General features: G+C 42.9%; 2 protein-coding genes across 18 annotated transcripts in view; one reads left to right on the top strand and one right to left on the bottom strand.

The window, feature by feature from the left end:
- MAP4K1 (mitogen-activated protein kinase kinase kinase kinase 1) overlaps positions 1 to 8,928 on the top strand; it is a 353,135-nt gene extending 344,207 nt beyond the window's left edge. For all 5 annotated transcript variants that reach the window (XM_073598728.1, XM_073598727.1, XM_073598730.1 and 2 more), the window contains 2 exons: positions 954 to 1,003; positions 1,848 to 8,928. In XM_073598728.1, coding sequence (XP_073454829.1) covers positions 954 to 1,003; positions 1,848 to 1,950 — 153 coding nt within the window. In that variant the 3' untranslated portion in view covers positions 1,951 to 8,928. The remainder of the gene's footprint in view (positions 1 to 953; positions 1,004 to 1,847) is intronic.
- Positions 5,585 to 26,121, bottom strand: part of RYR1 (ryanodine receptor 1) — a 302,237-nt gene continuing 281,700 nt past the window's right edge. For all 13 annotated transcript variants that reach the window (XM_073598714.1, XM_073598720.1, XM_073598713.1 and 10 more), the window contains 12 exons: positions 22,012 to 22,245; positions 21,018 to 21,148; positions 16,094 to 16,136; positions 15,867 to 15,997; positions 11,902 to 11,962; positions 11,358 to 11,504; positions 11,009 to 11,143; positions 10,721 to 10,877; positions 9,659 to 9,723; positions 7,828 to 7,928; positions 7,627 to 7,678; positions 5,585 to 7,485 (listed from right to left, as the gene is read on the bottom strand). In XM_073598714.1, the coding sequence (XP_073454815.1) occupies positions 7,390 to 7,485; positions 7,627 to 7,678; positions 7,828 to 7,928; positions 9,659 to 9,723; positions 10,721 to 10,877; positions 11,009 to 11,143; positions 11,358 to 11,504; positions 11,902 to 11,962; positions 15,867 to 15,997; positions 16,094 to 16,136; positions 21,018 to 21,148; positions 22,012 to 22,245 (1,353 nt within the window). In that variant the 3' untranslated portion in view covers positions 5,585 to 7,389. The remainder of the gene's footprint in view (positions 7,486 to 7,626; positions 7,679 to 7,827; positions 7,929 to 9,658; positions 9,724 to 10,720; positions 10,878 to 11,008; positions 11,144 to 11,357; positions 11,505 to 11,901; positions 11,963 to 15,866; positions 15,998 to 16,093; positions 16,137 to 21,017; positions 21,149 to 22,011; positions 22,246 to 26,121) is intronic.

Raw genomic sequence — 26,121 nt, 5'->3', positions numbered from 1 at the left:
TATGGCATGTTTGTGAAAAATAATAGTTCAGCATCAGACCAAAAATAATAAATGATCATGGTCACCCCATACCTTCAGTAGAATACCAAGAAGAATATACATGATGACTGTAGAAGGTACAGAATAAGAGGCTGCACTGTTTTTTGATGTTGTAAGAAAAATGTAAATGTGCCCTGCTTGTTCCTAACAGCCAATCGTGAGCTATCCTGTTGAAATCAGCCTGATTTAATTGCATCAAATGCTTCTGAAAATGCTAATAAAAAACACTTTTATTACTTTTGCACTTTGTTGTGAGACAGGTCTGGTGACAAAATAGTTCAACCATGATTGAGTTCTGAGCATTTAGGCAGTAAAATTGGGTATCCCATTGGTTATCTAGATCTAGCTTCGGGATCAACCAGAACAAAACAACTTTAAAGTGTAAATTCACCCTATACCTTCCCTGCCCCAAAACCTGGTCCTCGTTGCACTTCCCTCCATGGGTGATGAGCTTTCACTGTCCACACAGCTGGTGTTGTGGTCTGGGGATTTAAAAGCCCCGCTCTTCTTTCCTTAGGGCTTCCCGAAATGGATCAGGTTGATTCTGATCGGTCACTTGTTGACCTGTGACCACTTTGACCAACTGGAATCGCTCTGATCCATCCCGGAGGCCCTAAGGAAAGAAAGGTGAAAAGAGAAGAGCTCTTTCAAAACCCCAGAAAACTACACCGTTTGCGTTGGCAGTGGCAGCTAAATCACCCACGGAGGTAAGTGCAGTGGGGACCGGGGGGTTAGGAAGGGCGTAGGGTGTTAGTTCACCATTTCATTTTTTGTGAAAAAATGAGCACTTTACTGTCTCGACTCCGCTGCAAAAAAATATTACAGCTTTTAAAATGAGTTTAGAATAGGAATGACCATCCTGTAGTATACATACCTGTAGGCAGACATTGCTGATTATCTGTTTTTGCTTTCAGGTGATTGTTGAATGCTCAGACCGCAGTTTACGCCTGCTGTCCTCAGACAGGTAAGCAGCCTTATCCACCAATAGGAATTGTATCTTCATACCACTTGTACACCCACTCAATCAATCTTCTCAAAAGGGTTTTCCACTGCAACATTAATGTTGACCCCCTACTTCAGATGGGAGAGGTCTTGTGAGTAACGTCAAGACCTATAGTCACACCTGTTTCCCGGTTACACATTGAACCATAAACGCACCTTATTACCATTATATTTGTATGAGATGCACTATTCTTACTTGTAGCAACACTGGCATTAAATGTTATTGCAGCTTCAAGAGAAATTAGGGATATGTAGAAGATGAGGATATCCTGATATTACTAGAAGGATAGGTCATTACTAAGGGTACAGTTTTGGTTTATGGTGAAAAAAACTTTAACTAGTAGAAATGTGCCAAAGCTTAATGCCCAAGTGCTTTTTCTGTATTGTGCATGGTTTCGTCTGCTTAGCTGCTGATTGTTCATACTTGTCTTGATATTCAGCTACAGTAAATTTAAACAATTTTTTGTAACAAATATTGGGCTCCTTCTGGCACGATGTTTAAACTGTTCTTGTCTAAGAGGCGAAAACAAGTACATCTGACCATGAAAGAAAACTTATCCTGAGACATATACAGGGGCTGCCAAAAACAAGTTGCCTAGCTTTCATGCTGACCATTATGCAGGTCAACAAAGTCTAAGTGAAGTTAAACGTGTCTGCGTACTTATTGCAGGTCAGTGACTCATAGTATGAATGGAAGATGGTTAGCACGACAGGCAGGCTACTAGTCCTTAGGAAGACATTTTCCATCTCCATGTCTAAATGTGTCTTGTGTGTAGTTCTAAATCCTCTTCACTTCTCTCTTCCAGTAGGAAGATCATTGTGGAGGCTCCTCAGTCCGGTAACAGCAACACAACCAACTTGTATATCCATGAATGTGCTGGCCAGACATGCTCAGGATTTGGACAGTGACAAGTAATGAGCCGGTAACAAATCTACCCAACCTTCAGGCAGACACTTCTGGCTGTTTCAGTGGGGGAGCAGCCTGGCCTGTGTACAGTTGGCCCCAATAAGAGACAATGCGTGGAATTTCTTAGAACAGGCTCACCTCTTTCCCAATGGGACTGACCAATATCCTTCTTTACAGTATAAGCTTCATGCATTGGCACTGTGGTGGACAGTTTTATGGGAGACACTGGTTGAATGTCTATGCAGTAAAACTTGTATGCACTTTTACCAAAATGTTGTTCTGATTTTTACAAGTGAAGGGTCCTGTACAGAGCACAACTAAAATTATTGTGTATCATTTGTAAATGGCGGTGGATCATCCAGGCTTTATGAGGCCCTGTCACCATTAGTAACTTCTATACATTATTATTTCTTAGGAAAAGCAAGGTTTACTTTTTTTTGCAGAGTTATGGGTGCTGCTATGATGTTCTCATTCCAGCACCTTCAGCTGATAGTGGAATGAGGGGAACAAGAGCAAGCAATGGGGAGATCTAACACGCATTGAGATGTTGGAATGAGAAGTTTTAGCAGTGCCTGTAACAACAAAAAAAGCAAAAGTTAGATTCAGTGGAAGAGCTAATGGTGAGTATTATGCTTGCCTTTTCCTAAACAAAGTATATTAAATTATAGATGTTATGAATGATGCTAGGTCTCTGAGTTCGAGGCAAGGTTGGGCTTTAAGGAATTTTGGAAAGGGAAGGGTTAGAACTCCTGTCTGGATTTTTTTGATATTTGTAGTCCTGCTCCGGAAAAACGTCTGTCAAAGTTGACATGGTTTCCTTCTGCTTTGTCTTAGACCGAAATTAAGGAGAAAAATTTCCTAATGAGGTTACAGATAGCAGTAAAATCTTGGCAGACATTACAAGCCTTTCTTATTCGAAAATGAATCTGTACCCATGGGGGGAGAGATTTCCCCTCACTTCCTGTACTGTATGGCACCCTTTCATCATTTTAGAGCAGTCACAATAAGTAGTTTGGTAACTGCTATGGCTTACTGCAGTCTGTTTTTCCCATTTAAGCCCCACGCACACAGGATATTTTTTTCCTCCACTGGACGCCTATGCTCCAGGGGAGGAAAAAGTGTTACCAACGTGCCTAAGGCTGCATTTTACAGACACATTTAGTAGAACTAAAGCACATTTAGAAATGTCCAATGTTTTTTCATGCTGAAACGCTCTCCTCAAACAGCTGGCTCTGTTTTTTTCTGCATCTAAACACCTGTGTGAATGAACACATAGGCTAACATAGGTGGGAGTTTAGAGACAGAAAACAAAATGCTAAACGCATCTAAAAGTGGTGCTTTTAATGCCCTGTATTCATGAGGCCTAAATATAAACTTGTGATGAGGTGGTTGAACCTATGACACTTCTGGGCCCTGCAACATTTGATCCTCTGTTGGCCATTTACTACAAATTTGGAAAACACTTTTTTCTTTAACCATTTCTAAAAACACAAAGTGGGGAAAATAACTATTTGATCCCCTGCAGATTTTGTAAGTTTGCCCACTTACAAAGAAATAAAGGGTCTATAATTTTTATCATACGTGTATTTTAAATTATAGAGACAAAATATCAACCAAAAATCCAGAAAAAAACACATGATACAAATGTTATAAGTTGAGTTGCAATTCTACTTATTGTGACTGCTCTAAAATGATGAAAGGGAAAGTGTGATTGCTACTTTTGACCTGTTTGCAAAATAGATGAGTTGACAATCGCCATTTTTAATGGGTGACAAGTCAGAGAAAATCTCTTTGCGTCCTCTCTGATGGGTGTCATACAGTATGTACAGTACAAGTGAGGGGAAATCCCTCCATCTACGAGTACACAGATTAATTTTCGAAAAAGAGAGGCTTGTATTGTCTGCCAAGATTTTACTGCTGTAAAGTAAGTATTTGATCCCTAAGCAAAACGTGACTTTGTGCTTGCCAACAAGGGTTTCTCCACCAAGTACTGAGGTAAGATGTGTCTTGTAGTTGGTTACCAGGTTTGCACACATCTCAGGAGGGATTTTGGTCCACTCTTCTTTACAGATCTTTTCTAAATCCTTAAAGTTTCTTGGCTGTCGCTTGACAACTCGAAGTTTTAGCTCCCTCCATAAATTTGATGTGCTTCTTCTTGAGCCAAACCTTTGTTGCCTTGGCGGTATGTTTTAGGTCATTGTCATGCTGGTAGACCCATCCATGACCCAGAATCAGTGTTCTGGCTGAGGGAAGAAGGTTCTCATCCAAAATTTTACAATAGATGACCTTGTCCATTGGCCCCTCAATCAGGCAAAGTTGGCCTGTACCTTTAACAGAGAAACAGCCCCAAAGCGTAATGTTTCCACCTCTGTGCTTGACTGTAGAGATGGTGTTTTTAGGGTCAAAGTCAGCATTTTTCTTCCTCCAAACATAGCGAGTTGAGTTAAATGCCAAAGAGCTCAATTGTGGTCTCATTGCACTTTTTCCTAATCCTTCTCTGAATCATTTAGATGTTCACTGGCAAACCTCAGACGAGCCTGTACATGTGCCTTCTTGAGGAGGGGAACCTTGCAGGCGCTGCAGGATTTTAATCTATGGCGGCGTATTGTGTTGCCAATGTTTTTTTGGTGACTGTGTTCCCAACTGCCTTGAGATCATTCACAAGCTCCTCCTGTGTAGTTCTAGGCTGATCACTCACTTTTCTCTTGATCATCCTTACACCATGAGGCGAAACCTTGCATGGAGCTCCAGACCGAGGACGAATGATTGTTATGTTGTATATCTTCCATTTGTGAATAATCGCTCCAACAGTTGTCTCCTTCTCACCAAGCTTCTTGCTGATGGTCTTGTAGCTCATTGCAGCCTCGTGCAGGTCTACAATCTTGTCCCCGACATCCTTTGACAGTTCTTTGGTCTTGCCCATGATAGTGAGGTTTGAATGGAAGAAAGAGGTTCTGTGGACAGGTGTCTTTTATACACATAAGGAGTTGTCATTAGGAGCACCTTCCTAAATTGACAGGACTAATCTGTGTACCATATGAGCACATACTGTAGCCATCTGTGGGAGGCAGAATTATTGTTGGTTGGTAGGGGATCAAATACTTATTTTACTCACTGAACTGCAACTCGATTTATAACATTTGTATCATGTGTTTTTTTTCTGGATTTTTGGTTGATATTCTGTCTCTATCATTTAAAATACACCTATGATAACAATTGTAGACCTTTCATTTCTTTGTAAGTGGGCAAACTTACAAAATCTGCAGGGGATCAAATAATTATTTTCCCCACTGTGCATATGCACCAAAGACAAAGGGTCCATGTGGTACTTCTGGAAATCAAGGAGTGTTTATTATGAGTATGAGTAAAGCAATAGCCATGGAAGCTCTTATCTCTCCTCAGCTTCAGGAGGTGCCGCATGGCCCTTTCCCTGGCTGTAGATGTATTGGAATTCAGCCTAAACAAGATAGTGTCAGAAGCTCACCGGAAGGTGGATGCTGACTGGATGCTCTGGCAGCAGGTTTATTCTTGCTAATAAACCATGATCTTCCATTCTCATGACACAGGTCTGACCTTATACGAAGAATCATATGGATTTAGAGTACACCGAGGTTCAGAGACAATTATCTGCAAGCCTTACACCGTCATCAATAAATATTTTATTACAGACAAACAGGACAAAAATGTAGCACAAGTAAGAATTCAGCTTTCCTCAAAACAGTATCATCCCATATAATATCTATTGCCTCTGTATTAAGAAACGTGAAAGATAATCCTCCAGAGAATACAGGAAATAAACGTCAGGGTGGTGAGAGGAGTGATACCCTGTCCAGGTGCTGAAAAAGAGGCAGTCGGGGAAGTGACCCCCTTCTCCCCTCACCTACACATTCAGACATTAATGGGCTTAGATAATAACATAACAAATGAAGCAATGGTGTGCAATAACCTTCAGTAACCAATCACAGGCACACGCTCCTTAAAGCTAAATTTTGATTGGCTGCCACGGGTCACTAAACAGTACTGGTCTTTGCATTTTGTTATTTACTAAACCCATACGTGTACTAATGAATCAAGCAGCAGTAACAAAGTATACATTTCACAAATAACCCCACATTGTGACACTGCGGTACGCCTCCCTCACAGGGAGGTATAAGGCACTAGTATTGCGGTACACAAGTCACATCCCCAGTAGCATTAAAGACTATGGGGTAGATTTACTAACACTGGAGGACTCAGAATCGGGTGCAGCTGTGTCTGGTAGCCAATCAGCTTCTAACTTTAGTGTGTTCAATTAAGCTTTGGCAATAAAACCTGGAAGCCGATTGGTTTCTATGCAGAAGCGTGCCTAATTTTGCAATCTCCAGCTTTAGTAAATAAACCCCTATGTGTTCTAGAGGCAGCCAAAGAACTTTATGCTTTTATCTGTTTAGAGTTCATGGCGGATGATCGATTGAATTTCACTGCGGCCTTAGCTGGTGATGCCAACAGCATCACAACCACTTTTATGGCGCACAGGCTCTTAATAAATATAAAACATCTTAAATACTATAAAATCTTCCCATACTGAGCCAAAAGATTAAATCTTGGGTACTATGACATTGACTACCCAGTCACGGCTTACTGCATTGAATTTGGGCCAATGTTAGCTTGCTGTGTGTATATTGAGATAAACTGATCTAGTGTGTTCACACATACCCACCAATCCAAAAGCAGCCTTTTAAAAATAGTCTTTACTGGTGGTTCCTAAGAATGGTGAGCTGCGTATTTGCAATTAATATGCTTAGACATTTTGCATATTTAACATATAACTAAAACAGTTATTGAAGAATCAGAATGGTTCTGTAGGCTGTAGATCTGTAATGTACAGCAACATGTTACCATATATTATTGCTTTACTTTTAACTTGAATGTTGTTGTTTTTTTGTGTGTAGACATGCTCAGCAACATTAGGGGCAAAAAAAGGGACATTATTACCCGGCTGACCAAAGATAAAGATGCAATGCTCTGCAGAAAGGAGAACAATAATGTCTCTATGTTAAGTCTCTTTTGGCAGTGAACACATTGGCATATCAATAGGTTGTTATTATTTTTGGTGGCAGTGACAGGACAGTGAGGCAATAAGCTCCTGCGGAGCAAAGGACATCAGTGCTCCAAAAGAAAGCGCTGAGTAAAAAGCAATACTCATCTGAAGTCTCTGAAAATGCATTGCTTTACAGTAGCAATTTGGCCATCAAGGTGTGGCAGTCAGGTAGGTATCTCTGCAATTACGGTTTGATGCTCTTCAAGGGCATCTGGACTATAAAGATGTATTAATATTCCACGGGATCACTGAAAAGGATCAGTAGAGATGGAAACCTACTATATAATGAAGATGGTTGCCAATGTCTCTTGAGCTTAAAAGGTCTGAAAGACCCAAATATAATATATGTGAGTCTTAGTCATTAGCCAAGCTGATCCTCATACGTCTTCCGGAAACAGTCTCCAGCCGGGAAGAAGTCCCAACATCTCTCCTGGTACATCTTCCAGACATACGACTCCTGCAAAAGAGGAAGTAGGGTCAGTTATTGTACTTAGAGGCATAGCTAATGATTGATGGCTTGAAGTGTCCAATGTCGTTTAATTTTGGAATACCAGTATGATCAAAATCATGATGTAAATAGCTGAGCGAATGCACTTACCTGTCCAGTATGTTCTGTGTCGTCCTTGTTGATTAAATACATTAGGAAGAACCTGAAGGAGAGCATAGACCAGTCAAGAACATCTTGAACATTGTTTTCGATATCTCACCAACAGAAATAATATATTGTTATATATGTATATATATATATATATATATATATATATATATATATATATATATATATATATAATAAACTTACATGTAATTGGCCAAGTTATGTTCTTCCAACGTGTGAGTCTCAAAGCCATGCGGCGTTGTATCAAAGTAATCACTGCCGATGCCACAGATGAAGCATTTGGTCTGTAGGACACAACAAAGAAGGCAATGAGAAGATGAAACGTGATATTGTGAGAATGAGGCAGAATATTATGTATAACATAACCGGAAGAAAAGCCAGATGAAGAACATTGAAGATAAATAATAGAAGAGGAGCAAGCATGGAGATGAGCAGAGGAAAAGAGAAAAAGCTAAGAAAGTTAAAGGGAATGGAAAGTCATACATGGGCCTACTTTTAATTTTTCAACCATAAGATTAAACATACTGTCTGTCCTGCCTCCCATAGCTGGACAATTACTTAATCTGGTACAAATAATTGTGCATAGATCATTTGCAAACAATGGGGAACTCAGTTATTTTGCCACCTTAAATGCTTTATCATCTGTATTTGTTATTCTGTTCAGAAAATCAACCCACAAATTCCTAACATGAATAAATATAGATGATGGAGAGAGAGAACAAAAATAAGAACAATACAGAAGGCTTTTAGAATGGGAAGCTAGGCCAGATTTTAGGGCAGCTCTAATGCCGCGTACACACGGGCGGACTTTTCGACGGACTAGGTCCGGCGGACTTTTCGACGGACTTTAGAATGAACGGACTTGCCTACACACGATCAACCAAAGTCCGATGGATTCGTACGTGATGACGTACGACCGGACTAAAATAAGGAAGTTCATAGCCAGTTGCCATTAGCTGCCCTAGCGTTGGTTTTTGTCCGTTGGACTAGCATACAGACGAGCGGACTTTTCAAACTGACTCGAGTCCGTCGGAAAGATTTGAAACATGTTTTATTTCTAGGACTGTCGGACTTTTGGGGAAAAAAAGTCTGCTGGAGCCCACACGCAGTCGAATTGTCTGACAGAGTCTGGTCCACCTGACCTAGTCCGTCCGCATTACTTGTAGAATCAATCCCTATAAAACTAGACAATATTGTTGCTTTTACCAATAGTAGACTGCTAATGTCAGAGTCTAGGGTTTCCGATACCCAACCTATGGCCCTAGACTTGTGTGGCCCCCTGGAGACAGTAGTTTGTGTTTTCCTTACCTAGGTGCTTATTTAGATCACTGAACAAAAAATATGTTTGAGAATGGCTATTTCGTAATTAAACTATTTGGTTTATTATACTGTTATTCTGTGCTGGTCATTCCTATTCTCTTTATGTTTTTGTTCTACCTTTGATCTTTTATAATAGATCTTGCTAAGAGGAATCTCACATATAGCACCAGTCATTTTTAAGGGTGCTAAATGTAGAAGCAGTAATAGCAGTGGTTTTCAGAAGTCCCTTGTAATATATGACTGTCTCCTGAACCATGTCCCCAGTCTTTAATAAATCCTAAAACCTGTCCCTCTGACCCTCTCCTGTAGCATGTCTGCAGTCTTCAACTATCTCATGTAGCATGTCTGTAGTATCTGAGCAACCCCTGTAGCATAATTGCAGTTTCTTGCCATCTTTTGCGCCTTACCTTTTGTCTTTGACAATCTCCTGTTCCATGTGTAAAGTCTATGACAGTTTTCTTTTGCATTACACTAATATTATGTGCAGCTCTGTGTAGATGTCAAGGGGCTGCACTTGTGGCCCCCAATAATCGAGAAAGCTAACCAGCACTGGTCTAGGGGAGTGGTACCTAAAACAAACTTGCTACAAATCTGATTAGGGGCGCAACTTGAAAAAGCCTTGTGTGAGAACAGAATGTAAAAGTAATGGGTAAGTAGAAGATGAAGCGACTGGGATTGTGAATTAACCAATTACCTCCATATCTTCCTTTACTTGCTCCTGTTGGTCTCTCAACTCTCCAAAGGCATCAATGATCAAACCTGTAGGCGGATTTCATGGATTAATTATAAACCTTTATTCTCCGTGTCATTTTAGATATTGTGAGTAGTGAGTTATTCCAATGTATACTAAACTTAGGCCAGTTCATTTGTAAGGTAATACCTTAATTTTAAATATAAGGCCTCATGCACACTGAACATTTAAATAACATTATAAAAACGCCAGTAGCTTTGCAGTGAGTTTTTTAATGGTTTTGCAATAGCGTTTAAAAAAAAAAAAAAAAATCATTTTTTTTTTCAATGGACCTAAAGCATTAAAAAACGCTGGTGAGCCACGTTTTTGAGCGTTTATCCGTGTTTTTAGAAATTAGATCGTTTTTTCAGCTGAAAAAATCCTTTCAGAACCCACTAGTTTTGTTTTTTGTTTTTAAAGCCAAAAAACACCCCAGCCAAAAACTGCTGATAGCTGTGTGCATGGACAAATAGGATAACAGCTGCTGTAAAAACGTCCAAAAATGTCCAGTGTGCATGAGGCCTAATAGGTAGTCTTGCGAGCAACTAAAATACAATCTGATTAATATATGCAAGCAGCAAAAAACACAATCCCAATATAAATGTGCAAATAAATTCAAAACAAATAATGCTGCGCTAGTGATAATAAATGTAAACAACCACTTAGTGTATTAATTCTCCTGTGCCAACATAATAACATATGAATATACAAATATATAATATTTAGAGGATTTGTGAAGACTCAACAAGTTACAACTTCTTTATGACATTTTTATTAATTAAACATTTGATTGCACTCAAGCACAGGATTTATATTTTTACAAGAAGAAATACACATGAATGTATTATATATTTGTATGTTCACATGTTATTATGTTGGCACTCATACTTGCACATGAAAATTGATACACTAAGTGGTTGGTTAAATTTATTATCACTAACGCAGCATTATTTGTTTTGAGCATACCTTAATTTTACTTTTCAAAAATTCAATTACGTTAATTACTGGGAGGTGACCATTACTTACCTTGAATGATGGCCAACAGGATGACAATGACAAAGAAGAAGAATGTGATGTCAAAGACAACACGGTACAATTCATATTCATCTCCTGCAGGGTCTTCAATCTCATCTCCAATGCCACCACCAGCTCTCACCCCAACATACATATGGAAAAGGTAGCACTACGGAGAGGACACCAAAAAGAAGAAATAATTTAAAAAAGTAATAATAATACTGTGAATATGACTTTGGTCCTAAAGCAGTTTGCACTCACAAACCAAACTAGGAAGACAATTTAGAAAGGTGTGCTCACCGTCATCATGTCATCACACTTCATGTCTGGTTCATCTTCATCCTCGCTCTTGTTGTAAAATTTGCGGAAGAAGTTGAAGGCAACCACTGTGTAAAGGTATACAACCACAGCTAGCAGTCCAACAGTCATCATGAGCTGCAGGATCAGAGAGAAGGAAGTGGGGTTAAAAGCCATTGTGCAGAACATTTTAGATAATAAAGGGGACAGGAGCTTATTTTCATTAAATCCATCCTAAGTAATTAGGACCCATAGTTATATAGCAAGATTTTCTCTAAAAACAGAATATCTTTTGACTAGTGTGTTTTGAATAACAAAGCCGTATGAATGAATGATTATGTTGCTGCCATACCTGTTTACCGTTGTGTGTGACAGAGGACAAGATTGTTCGCAGGGTCTTCACACCCATTGCAATATCCAGCAAGTGTGCAGCAAAGAAGAAGTTGTTGTAGTGACCCAGCATGGACATGACCAAGTACCACACCAGATATAAGAAAGACTGGAAGCAAAAAGAACATGGAAGTCAGTATACAATTAACTGTATGTCTAATATATTTCTATATATCAAAAGCATATAGAATGAGACAAATATCAATTTATGGCCAACAATGGTATTTGTGCATATCTTTTTTAGGTCTTTTGTAATAAAACTTGTTATTTGTTGGAACGGCAACCATAGAAATTGCTTTCTAATTTGTGTCAAACTTTTTAACCCTTTTTTCTTTTCTTTTAAAATGATCTTGGCCTGCCAGCCTATCCAGTCCACCACTGTCAAAACTTTCATTGTTGCTGAGATTTCAGTTATACTTATAGTATGTTAACTATGCTAGGAATTACAGTTGTCAACCGCTGGTATGTCAAAACCTGTGAATGTCTACATCTACATAATGACTTACATTATTAGTGAAGACCACTCCAAATTTCCAGATCTGGTACTTAATATCAATTGAGGTGATCCTGAAGGAGAGAATAACAGATGAGTTTAGACATGTCTAATGAGCTGGTAAACAAAGCAATGAAGACAAACATTTTAGCCACAGAGAAAAAAAAATGAAGTAGAAAAGTATGTAATATGAGGGTATGACCATATGTGGGTGTTGGCTTATTGATGAGGATTTTATTATGAGTGGAAAGATGTCACAACTTAGATAACTGATGCTAAAAAGCTTAACGTTAGAAATACTCAATGTAAAGACAATGCGTTTTCTGTGATATTTATTACCTGGAATTTATCTTTAACCACTTCCTGCCCATCCACAATGTACTGCAGGCGAGCGACCAGTGTAGGCAAAGTGACATACTCGTACCTCGCTGTCTACTTCCAGGTTTAGGGCACACGCATGCGCACCCCCCGCCCGGCACCCGCTATGATTTGTACCTGCCGAGACCTGCTGATTGGCTGTGTACAAATCACAGCCCAGAGTTCCGTATTGGTAAACAACACAGAGCTCTGCTCTGTACAGGGGGTGGGGAAGAGGGGGAACGACCTGTCAGTTTCTTATCCCTTACACATAGTTAGGCACACATTTAATCTTTATCAAAGACATGCAGCAGAATACATTTTGGCCGAAATTTATAAAGAAATTAGATTTTTTTATTGGATACATTTTAAAGCAAAAAAAAAAAAACCCAGTTGTGATCAAATACCACCCAAACAAAGCTCTATTTTGTGTGAAAAAAAAGATAAAATTTTGTACAGTGTTGCATGATCACGCAATTACCAGTTAAAGTAGCACAGTGCTGAATAGCCTGGCCATGAAGGGGGTAAAACCTTCTGGAGCTCAAATGGATATCATCAAAGTGAAATACACCATCAGCCATTACGACTGGATTTATCCCTTCCTAGTTTACTGCCTTGTACTGTTCTTCCTCCAAGTCCAGTTGATTGCCTGACTCTAGTATCACACTTAGGGCCCATTCATTGTTGCATTGTGGTGAAGCACATGTGTTACTGCAGTGCATGTTAAATATGTCACCACAATGAGATATCATTTATTTTCAATGGCCTTCAAATACACTAAGGAAATGCACATGTGCAGCAGCGTACAGCAAGCCATACTAATGCACCATTGTGCTTTGTGGTGCATGGTGTGGCAAAAAAGAATGCATGTGTCTGTTTTTGGTGCAAAAAAAATGTTTATTCAATGAATCAGGCGGGAAAAAGCCCTATAAAATGATTACCCCTCCTCGCTAGCATTGTGGCTGACAATCTACTGACCACAAATGCACAAACTGTTCCGGGACAGCAACAATGGAGACCTGGATGCAATCCTTTGACTGGCAAAAGGGGGGGAGGGTGTAATCTGAAAATATACCACTGACTGTTGGGTAGATGATGTGTGGGCACTGCCATGGGTCTAGGCCTATGTTGCCTAAGCCACAATCTAGCCCTGTCAGCAACCCAACGGAGATGGCAGAAAGTCTGTTCTATATATCTGAGAGCTACACTGTCCATGTTCCAGTCAGATACAAGAAACTAGTGAGTGATACAACATGCAAGATGTCACAGATAGGAGTTTTGGGTGTTTGGGTGGATTGATGCTTTGTTAAAACTTAAAGCAGAGTTCCACCCAAAAGTGGAACTTCTGCTTATCTGTCTTCTCCCCATCTCTGGTGCCGCATTTGCCACCTTTCAGGGGGGAGGTGGGGGGAATGGGTACCTGTTTTTGACAGGTCCCCTTCTCCACTTCCAGAGACGGCGCCGTCCCTCAGAAGTTCGGCCCCCCTCCTCCTTCTGCCGCCGCTGGGCCAATTAGAAAGTGCAGTAGGGAACCGGCTGTGAAGCCAAAGGGCTCCACTGTCAGTTTCCCATAACAGCAATTTCAGTGGCAGCACCCGACAGCTGATTCGAAAATTGGCTGGGGTGCCAACATTGCGGGAACCCTGGACAGGTAAGTGTCCTATATTAAAAATCAGCAGCTACAGTAATTTTTGTGGTGGGGTCGGAACACCTCTCTAACAAATTGCAGATAAAACAGAAAAAAATAAAAAAAAGTATTTTAAATGGTTACTTGCAGTGTTTTCAGTTTCAGAAATTATTTTATTCGCTTGCAACGTGCCTTTGAACTTGCTAGAAAATGTGACCACTCCAGAAACAGTTAATTCCTTTGCACAGCCCCCTCTCTCCTTCCATGTCACAGACCTCGCCTCTTCTTGGGAGCACCTACCTACTCTCTGTGCTGGCCCAGCTTGTCAGCCTCTCCCCTTATCTTCCTACATAACCCTTTGTGTAGCTGCTGTGGGAGCAGCAAAGAGGAATACTATAGAGCATGGGTGCAAGTCCCATAAGACATTGTGAGGCTAAACAGTTACAAGCATGACTCCCAAAGGCAGAGGAATGATGGGACATGTAGTTCCACAACAGCTGGAGGGCCACAGGTTGAGCACCCATGCTATAGATTGTAACTTGAGTGACAGCTCTGAGTCTGCTGACATCACATCCAAGATGGTGGCAACTCAGCAGCAGTATTAAGGCTTTTGGATGTCTACACAAGGGAGGCTTTTACAGGTAAATTACATACATGAAATACATTAAATTCACAAAGAATTTAAAGGGGAGATTGCTGTTGAATTGAACAGTCTGATGATAGGGTCCCTCTAAAAGACATCTATTAGGAGAAACATATGTGATGGTGCCATTGTTATTTTCCTAAAAACACTAGCATCCTGACTGACCTGGAACAAACATGCAGCAAGTGAAAGTTAGAATGCCTGATGTACATACTTTGTACATAGTCAAAAACCCATTAGGCCCTAAGGCCAAATGTTTAGCATAACGGCTAGAATTTTTCAGAAGGAGATAAACAATGACTGCAGTAGATGTCAAGTCAAGTCAGAGGCATAACTAGAACCTTCAGGAACCTAGTGCAAGAAACCATGAATGACCCCCCACCCCTCCTCCGCTTCCATCCGAGCCCTAGGCTTCCAGTTCTGGGAGGGCGTGCATGGACATCCTACCAGAACCCTTCCTCCCGTGTACCCCCTGAGGTGCGCATCCAGTGAGTTCTGTGGCTGATGTGTCCTTTGGACACAGCTGATCACAGATCACAATAAAGGGCCAATCATAGCAGCTCTTTACCATGTGATCAGCTGATCACATGATAACAGACTTTCCGGTTATCAGACACGCTGTGTCTGTGTGAGGAAAGGAGAGCAGTTAACCGACAAGACTGTCAGTAGATTGTTTACACTGATATCCAGGGCACTAGTTATCAGTGCTGCCTATCAGTACCACCTATCAGTACGCATCAATGCCACCTATCAGCGCTCATCAATAGTGCCCATCAGTGCTGCCTATCTGTGCCTCCCCAGCAGGACTCTGAGCTGAGAGCGTCTCTCATACAGCCCAGAACCTCCACTGACAGTTCCCCTTGCCTCCTCCCTCGCACGGATGGGAGAGGAGGGAGCCGATCTGCTCCTTCTCTCCCTCCCCTCCCCTCTGTTGTGTGCACCATGGGAAGTGTGAAGCCCAGCAGCTGAATGATGAAATTCACCTGCTTAGCTTCACACTTCCATGATGCACACAGGAGGAGAAGGGTGGGAGGAGAAGGAACAGATCAGCTCTCTCCTCTCCAATCCATGCAAGGGAGGAGGGAAGGGGAATTGTCAGTGCAGGCTCTGGGCTGTATGAGAGAGGGAGAGGTGCTCCCAGTTTAGAGTCCTGCAAGTGCGACCCTGGTAGTTCCGCCACTGAGTCAAATATCAAAATGGCTAAACGTGATGGAAAGGGCAGTTTGATTAGGAAGAAGACCTTACAAACATGGGGGTTTAGTAAGAACGAACGATCAGTTATGCTGGAATAAAAAACAGAGGGAAGAAGTGATTGAATATATTGTAGGCATAGTTTCACAGGTAAACACACCAAGCCAACATAGATTTATCGGGCTCTGGTTTCTTTCCATTTTGAGAGGTGATTTCTAAGCTGGCCAGATCCATTCCTAGCAGTTCTGCAATCCTCTCCCGACCATAAATGTCTCCATATTTGTCCAGCACCTGTAAGTAGAGAAGGGGAAGATAGGATATAATCAGTGAAACTATAAGCAAAAGGGAGAATCTTGCTATTGTTTTTATAGCAACATAAGCCTTTACCTTTCTCTTTACAAATTTGTCCCAGTAGTTTCCTGGAAACGAGCTGCAAAAACATACAAAAAAACAACAAGGTAGTCAGTTCATAAATCAGTACATCTCACTTCTAAGTTTATCAGTCTTATTTCATACAGTAAATCAGCCTTTTAAAAATGATCTTACTTTCTGAATAGGGGACCTCAACCTCCATGACCCTTGCCTATCAGGTGTTTTCATTCTGTGTAAAGCCTAACCATTTTCAACAAAAAATAAAAAATCTCCAGTCTCTGAAGAGCACACAAGGCATGCTTTTTCAACCTTTTTGCCTCAAAGGAATACCTAAAATAACTTTCAGTTCCCAGGGAACCTCTGCTAAAATAAATTGATGGGGGTCATTAGGAAAATGCCCCGTACAATGGTGGTCAGTGGGGAAGAATTCTCCCCTTCCAGTTGTGTTCAGAATGCCATCTTTACAGGTGAAAAAAATTATTGCTCTAATGCTGCTGGCTCTACCACAGTTCCCTAGCAACGTCTGGAGAAACCCTAGTTGAGAATGCCTGACTTACGGTATGTGGACCTCTAGATGCCTGTAATTCCTTTAGGATATAGTCACCTCCCCTCTGGGCGTATGTGGCGCTCATAGTCCAGCCCTCTCATTATATTAGTCAGGAGGAAGAGCAGTTTAGGGTTTGGGTCTGTGAGTAGCACATGGGGCTATGAAGAGAGGACAGAGCTGGAGCATGTCCCCCTCTGCAAGAAGATATGCACTAGGCCTCAGGTCAGAGAAGGAATGCCTTTTACTCTGCACTGACAATAGGTGAGCACCACAGAAAGCCCTCCTGTATAGTTAGTGTGATTATTTTATGACCAAGATGTGAATGTTCCTCATTATGCATCTTGGACTCTATTCTACTATAATTTGTGATTATGCTTGCCACGTGTACTGGACTGTATTGCAAACCACATAGAACAATGTGAAACTGTTGATTTGCAATTTATCCTCATACTTTAGTAAAAGCTCTCAAAGCAACTATAATGCCTCCTTACTGACTGTATATTTAAGTGAATGCACTGCTAAAGCAAAGGCGAGAATGTGCACGGCAAAAGAAATATGGTAAACCTGATTGGCCACGGAGCTGGTGGTGGTTTAGAAAAGTGGTCATCCTTCTGGTGCTGGAAGCCAAGCTCATCCTCAGTAGGTCATGCACCCTGGGGCCTGGGCCCCGGGCCCCATGTTTCATGGGCTTAAGGCATTTGATTAGATCATTGAGCCCTAACCTGCAACCATGATATTCTGTAAGGCTTTGCACAACGGTGAACTCTGTGCACCTGGGGAATTGTATAAATTAGGGGATGGAGGGATCATGGTGAATGACCCACCAATACAGGGAGAACAGGCTACCTAGAATGGAACAGACCCTTCTTTTAATTTTGGGTGTCTCGGTTTATTGGTTTCAGTGCCATTTTACAACCCAATGTGTTATGTTATATATTGTAGCTACATTACACATTATCTGTGTATTAGCCTAAATGTTTTTTAGAAAACAAATTTGGGTGGCAGAAAGGGAAGGAGAGAAGAAGGGCGAAGAAGTTGCAAAGTGTGGTCTCTTTGATGTGAACACCTATTTCTGCTGCTTCATCCAACAGTTAAGTGCATTCTATTCTGTTGCTCAACTAACGCTATGGATATGCTTACAGGAGAACAAAGGGATAACCTCATCAATATGCTAATCCTTCAATGTCCAGTCATTTTCCCAGGGAAGGAGAGATGAGCACAGAAGAAAGACCTCAACTAACCATTTTCCCCTCTAGTTACCCATAAGATGGGTACCATTGCCATGATTTTAGGGAGCAAAAAATACAGATCTTTGCATCCTGAGATTATTATTTCTGAACTGTGCTTTAAAAAATATCTATCCAGAACAGCCTGTACAAACCATTGTCTATTCATTGTCTGTCATTTTACTCTGTAGATCTGCAGCTGGTTAGTTGTTACAAGGAATGGGCGAACGGTTCGACCGTTTATTTGCCCCCTCTCGAACCGACCACAATGCATTGCGGCGCTGAACAGTGCATTGCAAGCCCTGATTGGCTGAAGCAGTGAAAGCTTCCGCCAATCAGGGCACAGAGCACTGTCTGAGTCATGATTGGACACTGTCATCATGACTTTATCCAATCATGGCTCATTCCCACCCTACAGTATAAAAGTATTCTTTCAATGGCAGCCATTTTCAGTGTGATTTCTGCGTGGAGAGAGATAGAACAGGGCTCTGTTCAGTGCTATTAGTTAGTGTGCTATACTGTGTTATTTTGCTTCAATTGTCCGTGTAGAATTAGTTTAGTGTCAGTCTAGGGATAGTGTGAGTGTAGTGAGGAGGACCATCATTCAGCTTTGCATAGTGTGCAGCTAGAGTAGGGACAGCTCAGATAGTTTCACTGTAGTGTAGTGAGACCTTGTCATTCATACATACATTAGTATAGAGTAGGGACAGCTCAGATAGTTTCAGTGTAGTGAGACCGTGTTAGTAATCTTTACATTAGTGTATATGTATACCTAGAGTAGGGACAGTTCACATAATGTCAGTGTAGCCAGTGCCAGTTTAACGCCATTTACTTCTGTGTGCGTTACTGCCAGTTTAAAGCCATATAGTTTTGTGTGCGTTACTGCCAGTTTAACGCTATATAGTTCTGTGTGCGTTTTTGCCAGTTTAATGCCATGTAGTTCTGTGTGCGTTATTGCCAGTGCCGGTTTAACGCCATATAGTTTTGTGCATTACTGCCAGTTTAACGCCATTTACTTCTGTGTGCGTTACTGCCAGTTTAACGCCATATAATTCTGTGTGCGTTACTGCCAGTTTAATGCCATATAGTTTTGTGCATTACTGCCAGTTTAATGCCATATAGTTTTGTGCGTTACTGCCAGTTTAATGCCATATAGTTTTGTGCGTTACTGCCAGTTTAATGCCATATAGTTTTGTGTGTTACTGACAGTTTAACGCCATTTACTTTTGTGTGCATTACTGCCAGTTTAACGCCATATAGTTCTGTGCGCGTTACTGCCAGTTTAATGCCATATAGTTGTGTGCGTTACTGCCAGTTTAATGCCATATAGTTTTGTGCGTTACTGCCAGTTTAATGCCATATAGTTTTGTGCGTTACTGACAGTTTAACGCCATTTACTTTTGTGTGCGTTACTGCAAGTTTAACACCATATAGTTCTGTGCGTCACTGTACGTTTGGCGCATTATATTGCAGTATATTATAGTGTATCCGTGGAGTGTGTCTGTGTAGTGTGAGTACTCAAATTAAAGTGCACCAAGCACCTCTTTACATTGATTAAAGTACATCTATGTACAGATTTCAACTTCTTCTTTAGATCTGCTTATAAGCACCGTCCCTCCCTCCCAATAATGTCTGGGAGGACAACAAGGAGGCGCAGACGTTCCCTTGGCACTGTAAGGGGGCCAGCAACAAATGTATCCACAGGCAAAGGTGGATGTGGTGGTCAGTCCTCAGGCAGGGCATCATTTCCTCTGTTTAGTGAGTTTGCCTGTGCTATCCAGTCACAGCATGCAGAAGAGGTGGTGGACTGGCTTGCTAAACCTTCCTCATCCTCCTCATCCTCTGTTACGCAAGCACAGACAAATGTGCAGTCCCCTGCAGTTGCCAGAGTGGATAAACCTGCCTTCTTGTCCACACCTATTCCTGCCACAATCCCAACATCAGCCATTGAGGAGTCAGCTGAGTTATTTGACCACAGCGTCAGCCAATTGCTCCTTGATGATGCCCAGCCATTACTGGATTCAGATGTTGGTTCTGAGGTTGAGGATGACAGGAACATGAGCCAAGAGAGAGGGAAGAACACTGGTAGACAAATTGGCATTCATGTTCCCCAAGCTGCAGCGTATTGCCAAGTTGTCTCCAGTGCTAATGATGAAGATGGAGGAGATGGACATGATCATGATGAGGTCACTGTTGCGACTTGGGTGCCAGATAGAGCAGAGGAGGAAACTGAAGGTGAGGTGGCACAACCCCAAGGAGGCTGACATCAAGAAAGAGTAGAGAGCAGCCACCCTAGTCCATTCCATTCTGCAGCTGTTATCTCCACTCCCCAAAGCTCAGCTGTCTGGGCCTTTTTCAGCACATCTGCAGCAGATCACACTATTGCTATCTGTAAACTGTGTCTTAGGCACATCAAACGTGGCAAAAACACCAACCATATGCATATCATTGCAATTTTTTTTTGCCTTCATCAAAAGCACCTCTATAGGGTTACGGTGGGAAGGCACCATCGACACCCAAAGACCAATTTTTCTGCACCCGTTACTTCTATACAAAGTCAAAGTGACACCAGAATGTATCCAAAAAAACTCTCTTATCTTGTTCCCAGTGCACTACATTGTGGCCTCATCATACACACTGACTCCCCAGCTGTTGCTGAGCAAAATAACAGCAGCTTGCAGGGAAAATGTCTTTTTTTGGCTTTATAAATGCAATTATTGCTGCAGCAGATTCTAGACATGGTACAGATCTGTCACTTTACAGGTTGACTAAGAGGACCCCCCAGGCACTATATTGGAAGGAATTTTTCATTTTTATGCTTTCACTTTAGTTTTTTCACAAACTTTTTTTTTTATTGATACATGTCCCCCAGGGTAGGACCCAGACCCCTATAACCATTGTATGCCCAATTACTTGCACATAAGCCTTCAAAATGGGCACTTTTGATTTTTGAAGTTCGGGTCCCATTGACTTTAATGGTGTTTGTTATTCGGCTCTGAACTTTCACAGTGTTCGAAAGTTCTGGTGCGAACCAAACAGAGGTCCATTCGGCCCATCCCTAGTTGTTACTTGGCAAAACATACTCTCTGAGACAGATTTTCTTCATGATACTAATACACCCAGATATTGTAACTCATTTTCTATTCTACTTATTGGTTTCACTCACGGTGTGTTCAAGACCAGACGATCCCATTGTCCTTTAATGTCATCATCCTCTGGCTGTTCTGTAATATAGAAGCCATCAAACTCCAGCTTACGTGCCAACTCCTTCTCCCGTTTAAAGATAACCAGAGGAACCTAGCGAACAGAGGAGACATGCATAAAACCTAAAAATAAGAAACTAGTCATTCCATGTTATTATCCTGCAAAACTGAAACAACAATTCCACTAATAGGAAATGTAGTTGAATTGCACTTGTATAATTACTCTATGGCCACAGTCACACCATCACGGTACAGTAACGTGTTATTTTTTGTGTTGTGTTAAGGGAGTGGGTTTGAGTGGGCTGCCAACGTACCCCTGCACGGCCGAAAGTGCACCTGACCCTTTTTCAGGAATGCAACGCATGGCAATGTTCAGTAGGTGCAATAGAGTAGGCTTCAACACAGATACGTTGTATTGGGATGCCATTGCATCAACATCACACAGTAGAATGAACACTACTCAAGGGCTTGTGTAGATGGAATTTTGTTTGCATAGAAGCTGTTTTACTTCCCTATATAAGTATATGTGAATACAAAAGCAGCCTGAAACAGCTTTAAGCAAGTTAGAAGCAGAATGAAGCAACCCAAAGGCCAATCAAAGCAACTCAGAAGTACCTTAAATATACTGCATTAAACTTGCTTCTAAGCTTGAATTACATGTACATGAGCCCTAACAAATACATTATGTTATGCCAAATTTAGCAACTTCTCTGTGTATAAATCAATTGAGCTATTGTAATAACCACTTTATGTTCTTGATAGTACAGTCCAAATGAATAGTCTGTCTCTTGAGAATGTATTTTTTAAATAGTACAAGTAATACTACCAGTGTCAATATCCCAGTTTTCAGTCTACAGTTTTACTTCGTAGAAGAATTAGAAGAATGAGAAAGGCTAACAACTCAGTACAGATAATTCATAAAATAAGGAATATGGTCTTTGTAATATTTAGCCTCACCTTCAGACAATTGTAGCCAATGATACATAAGAAGGAAATAAGAGTGTGTACAATGGAAAGGAAGTATAGTGTCGGCTGCATGTATCCTGTGCTTTCCTCCAGGAAAAAATACACTATGCCATCATCTTCATCTTCTTCATCTCCACCAGCACCACTTCCTTCATCCAGGATGGATAGTTCCTCCTCCATCCCTGATCCCTCAAAATCTTCCTCGCCTTTGGGAGAATCAGACACCTAAGGAGATCACTTGTCATGTCAGTTCAATATTCCTTGCATTTAGAACACAGGCTGAACACACTACTTTGTTAATATTCATATATGGAAAGCCATGCTTTTTGTAGAAAGAAGAAAGAACTTGCAACCTGGTGAAGTATTGCATTGCACTAATTACCAGTTGTCATTTTTGACACACTTGATGTTGTGAATGCTGTCTGCCGATTTATAAGACAGGTCAACCTCATGGTTTTAAAGTCCAATTTTACAATGGTTACAATGTTACAGGTGACCTAATGTAATGTGAAGCTTACAAAAATCATTTGATTTGCCGTCTAGGTTTTAAAATTGCTGGCAAAACTTAAAAATAGATACTTTTATCAAGTTCATGTATAGAAATCAAAGACATGTAGGGAAGTTAAAAAAAAACAAATTTCAGAAAAAAGGAAACAAAAGCATAGTTGTCCTATTTGAACAATCAGATTGCTGTTGCGTTTTGACAGAAAATAAAAAATGAGATCGATTGGTTACTGTGGGTAACATATTTGGTTTTGTTAACAACCTTAGTCTACAAGAAAATGGTAAGGAGTGAGCCGCCCCACCCCCACCTCAAATTCCCCAAGAGATAGAAACTATGATCCAAACTTTCTGAAGCTACACAAAAACTGAAATTGCTATTTTGGGTGTACTGGCCGTTTATCTCATATATGGCTTGCAAAAAGATCAATCTAACAATGGTGACACATTGTAATGTAGTCTATGATCAATATGTAGCACCCTCTACCATAGGTAGGTGCTAGCATAGGATTTTTGCTAGGAAGTCTGTCAGTACAGGTAAAGTTAGGCAGTCCTATGCTGCAAGCTAGGCCTGTCTGTTTTGATCTGGGGGCAGGGAGTAGTTAGTATAGCAGTGGGTGTGACCACCTGTGCTTCAGTGCTGAGGCACCTCCCTTGCTTCCAGGGAGAATGTTCTGGAAGAGGGGCAGGGCTTAGAACTGGAGTGGCAGGCAGCTCATGTGGGAGCCCTGACCAATCCCCAACTGGAATTGGCAGGGGGCGGGCCTGCCAAATAAGTAGAGAATGGAGTACTAGACAGCAGCAGGAGGCCATCCCCATGGGGGGGGGGGGTTGGTGTGCTGATCGCAGGAGGAGGCTCAGGGAGAACTGTAAGGGCACTTCACCTTTAGACGGTCAATGGTGAAGTCTTCATCATTACACGGTCACTGATGAGGAACTCCTGGAGCAGAGGGGCAGGTGAAGCTGTCGGAACGTACAGTCCGGTTAAGTTCTCCATCATGGACTCAGGGCAGAGAAAGGTCGGTGAGTGTACCACAGTGGGGGGCTGGATGTGGAGACATGCAAGGAAGACTGTGAGGGAACTTCACCTTTACATGGTCATTGGTGAAGTCCTCATGATTACACGGTCATTGATGAGGAGTCCTGGATCAGAGGAGAGGCTGTGGGCAATAGTGTCAAATCGATGTGGCCCGAGGGCACAGGATTTGCAAGCTGGGCTAGCTGGGAACAGTAGTCCATTGTTCAGCACATGTTATTCAGGGCCATCTTAAGAGCATTATAGGTTGCATTACAGGTTGCAGGGCAGTGTACAGAGGTCAGCAGGAGGTCAGTAGGTTGCAGGACAGTGTACGGAGGTCAGCAGGTTGCAGGGCAGTGTACGGAGGTCAGCAGGTTGCAGGGCAGTGTACAGAGGTCAGCAGGTTGCAGGGCAGTGTACGGAGGTCAGCAGGTTGCAGGGCGGTATATGGGGGTCAGCAGGTTGCAGGGCGGTGTACCGGAGGTCAGCAGGTTGCAGGGTGGTATACAGAGGTCAGCAGGAGGTCAGCAGGTTGCAGGGAGGTATATGGGGGTCAGCAGGTTGCAGGGCAGTATATGGGGGTCAGCAGGTTGCAGGGCGGTGTACAGAGGTCAGCAGGTTGCAGGGCAGTGTACGGAGGTCAGCAGGTTGCAGGGCGGTATATGGGGGTCAGCAGGTTGCAGGGCAGTGTACAGAGGTCAGCAGGAGGTCAGCAGGTTGCAGGGCGGTATATGAGGGTCAGCAGGTTGCAAGGCGGTATATAGGGGTCAGCAGGTTGCAGGGCGGTGTACCGGAGGTCAGCAGGTTGCAGGGCGGTATATGGGGTCAGCAGGTTGCAGGGCAGTGTACCGGAGGTCAGCAGGTTGCAGGGCGGTATATGGGGTCAGCAGGTTGCAGGGTAGTGTACTGGAGGTCAGCAGGTTGCAGGGCGATATATGGGGGTCAGCAGGTTGCAGAGCAGTGTACTGGAGGTCAGCAGGTTGCAGGGTGGTATATGGGGGTCAGCAGGTTGCAGGGCGGTGTACCGGAGGTCAGCAGGTTGCAGGGCAGTGTACAGAGGTCAGCAGGAGGTCAGCAGGTTGCAGGGCAGTGTACGGAGGTCAGCAGGTTGCAGGGCGGTATATGGGGGTCAGCAGGTTGCAGGGCAGTGTACTGGAGGTCAGCAGGTTGCAGGGCAGCATACAGAGTTCAGCAGGAGGTCAGCAGGTTGCAGGGCAGTGTACGGAGGTCAGCAGGTTGCAGGGCAGCATACAGAGTTCAGCAGGAGGTCAGCAGGTTGCAGGGAGGTATATGGGGGTCAGCAGGTTGCAGGGCAGTATACGGAGGTCATCAGGTTGCAGGGTGGTGTACGGAGGTCAGCAGGTTGCAGGGCAGTGTACGGAGGTCAGCAGGTTGCAGGGTGGTATATGGGGGTCAGCAGGTTGCAGGGCGGTGTACCGGAGGTCAGCAGGTTGCAGGGCGGTGTACAGAGGTCAGCAGGTTGCAGGGCGGTATATGGGGGTCAGCAGGTTGCAAGGCGTTATATGGGGGTCAGCAGGTTGCAGGGCGGTGTACTGGAAGTCAGCAGGTTGCAGGGCGCTATATGGGGTCAGCAGGTTGCAGGGCAGTGTACCGGAGGTCAGCAGGTTGCAGGGCGGTATATGGGGTCAGCAGGTTGCAGGGCAGTGTACTGGAGGTCAGCAGGTTGCAGGGCGGTATATGGGGGTCAGCAGGTTGCAGGGCGGTATATGGGGTTCAGCAGGTTGCAGAGCAGTGTACCGGAGGTCAGCAGGTTGCAGGGCGGTATATGGGGGTCAGCAGGTTGCAGAGCAGTGTACCGGAGGTCAGCAGGTTGCAGGGCGGTATATGGGGGTCAGCAGGTTGCAGGGCGGTGTACCAGAGATCAGCAGGTTGCAGGGCGGTATATGGAGGTCAGCAGGTTGCAGAGCAGTGTACGGAGGCAAGTATGTATGTATTATGTTTCTATACTGTAACATAGACATTCATTATTTGTTCCTGACAGATCAGCATGAGCATTGTGTATTATGACTATAAAATACCCCCCAGCAGGGACATCTTAAGAGCATTATAGGCCCCCGGGCAATACAGTGCACTGGGGCCCTGTCTACACAATCACGCACGAGAATAAAAATCACGCAGGTCAGCAGGTTGCAGGGCAATGTACAGAGGTCAGCAGGAGGTCAGTAGGTTGCAGGGCAGTGTACAGAGGTCAGCAGGTTGCAGGGCAGTGTTCGGAGGTCAGCAGGTTGCAGGGCAGTGTTCGGAGGTCAGCAGGTTGCAGGGCAGTGTACGGAGGTCAGCAGGTTGCAGGGCAGTGTACAGAGGTCAGCAGGAGGTCAGCAGGTTGCAGGGCAGTGTACGGAGGTCAGCAGGTTGCAGGGCAGTGTACAGAGGTCAGCAGGAGGTCAGCAGGTTGCAGGGCAGTGTACAGAGGTCAGCAGGAGGTCAGCAGGTTGCAGGGCAGTGTACGGAGGTCAGTAGGTTGCAGGGCAGTATATGGGGGTCAGCAGGTTGCAGGGCGGTGTACTGGAAGTCAGCAGGTTGCAAGGAAGTATATGGGGGTCAGCAGGTTGCACGGCGGT

Source organism: Aquarana catesbeiana, linkage group LG09 (assembly GCF_042186555.1).
Source record: "Aquarana catesbeiana isolate 2022-GZ linkage group LG09, ASM4218655v1, whole genome shotgun sequence".
Classification (NCBI taxonomy): Eukaryota; Metazoa; Chordata; class Amphibia; order Anura; family Ranidae; genus Aquarana; species Aquarana catesbeiana.
The sequence above is the reverse complement of the archived record's forward strand: the minus strand, read 5'-3'. Positions and strand labels throughout refer to the sequence as shown.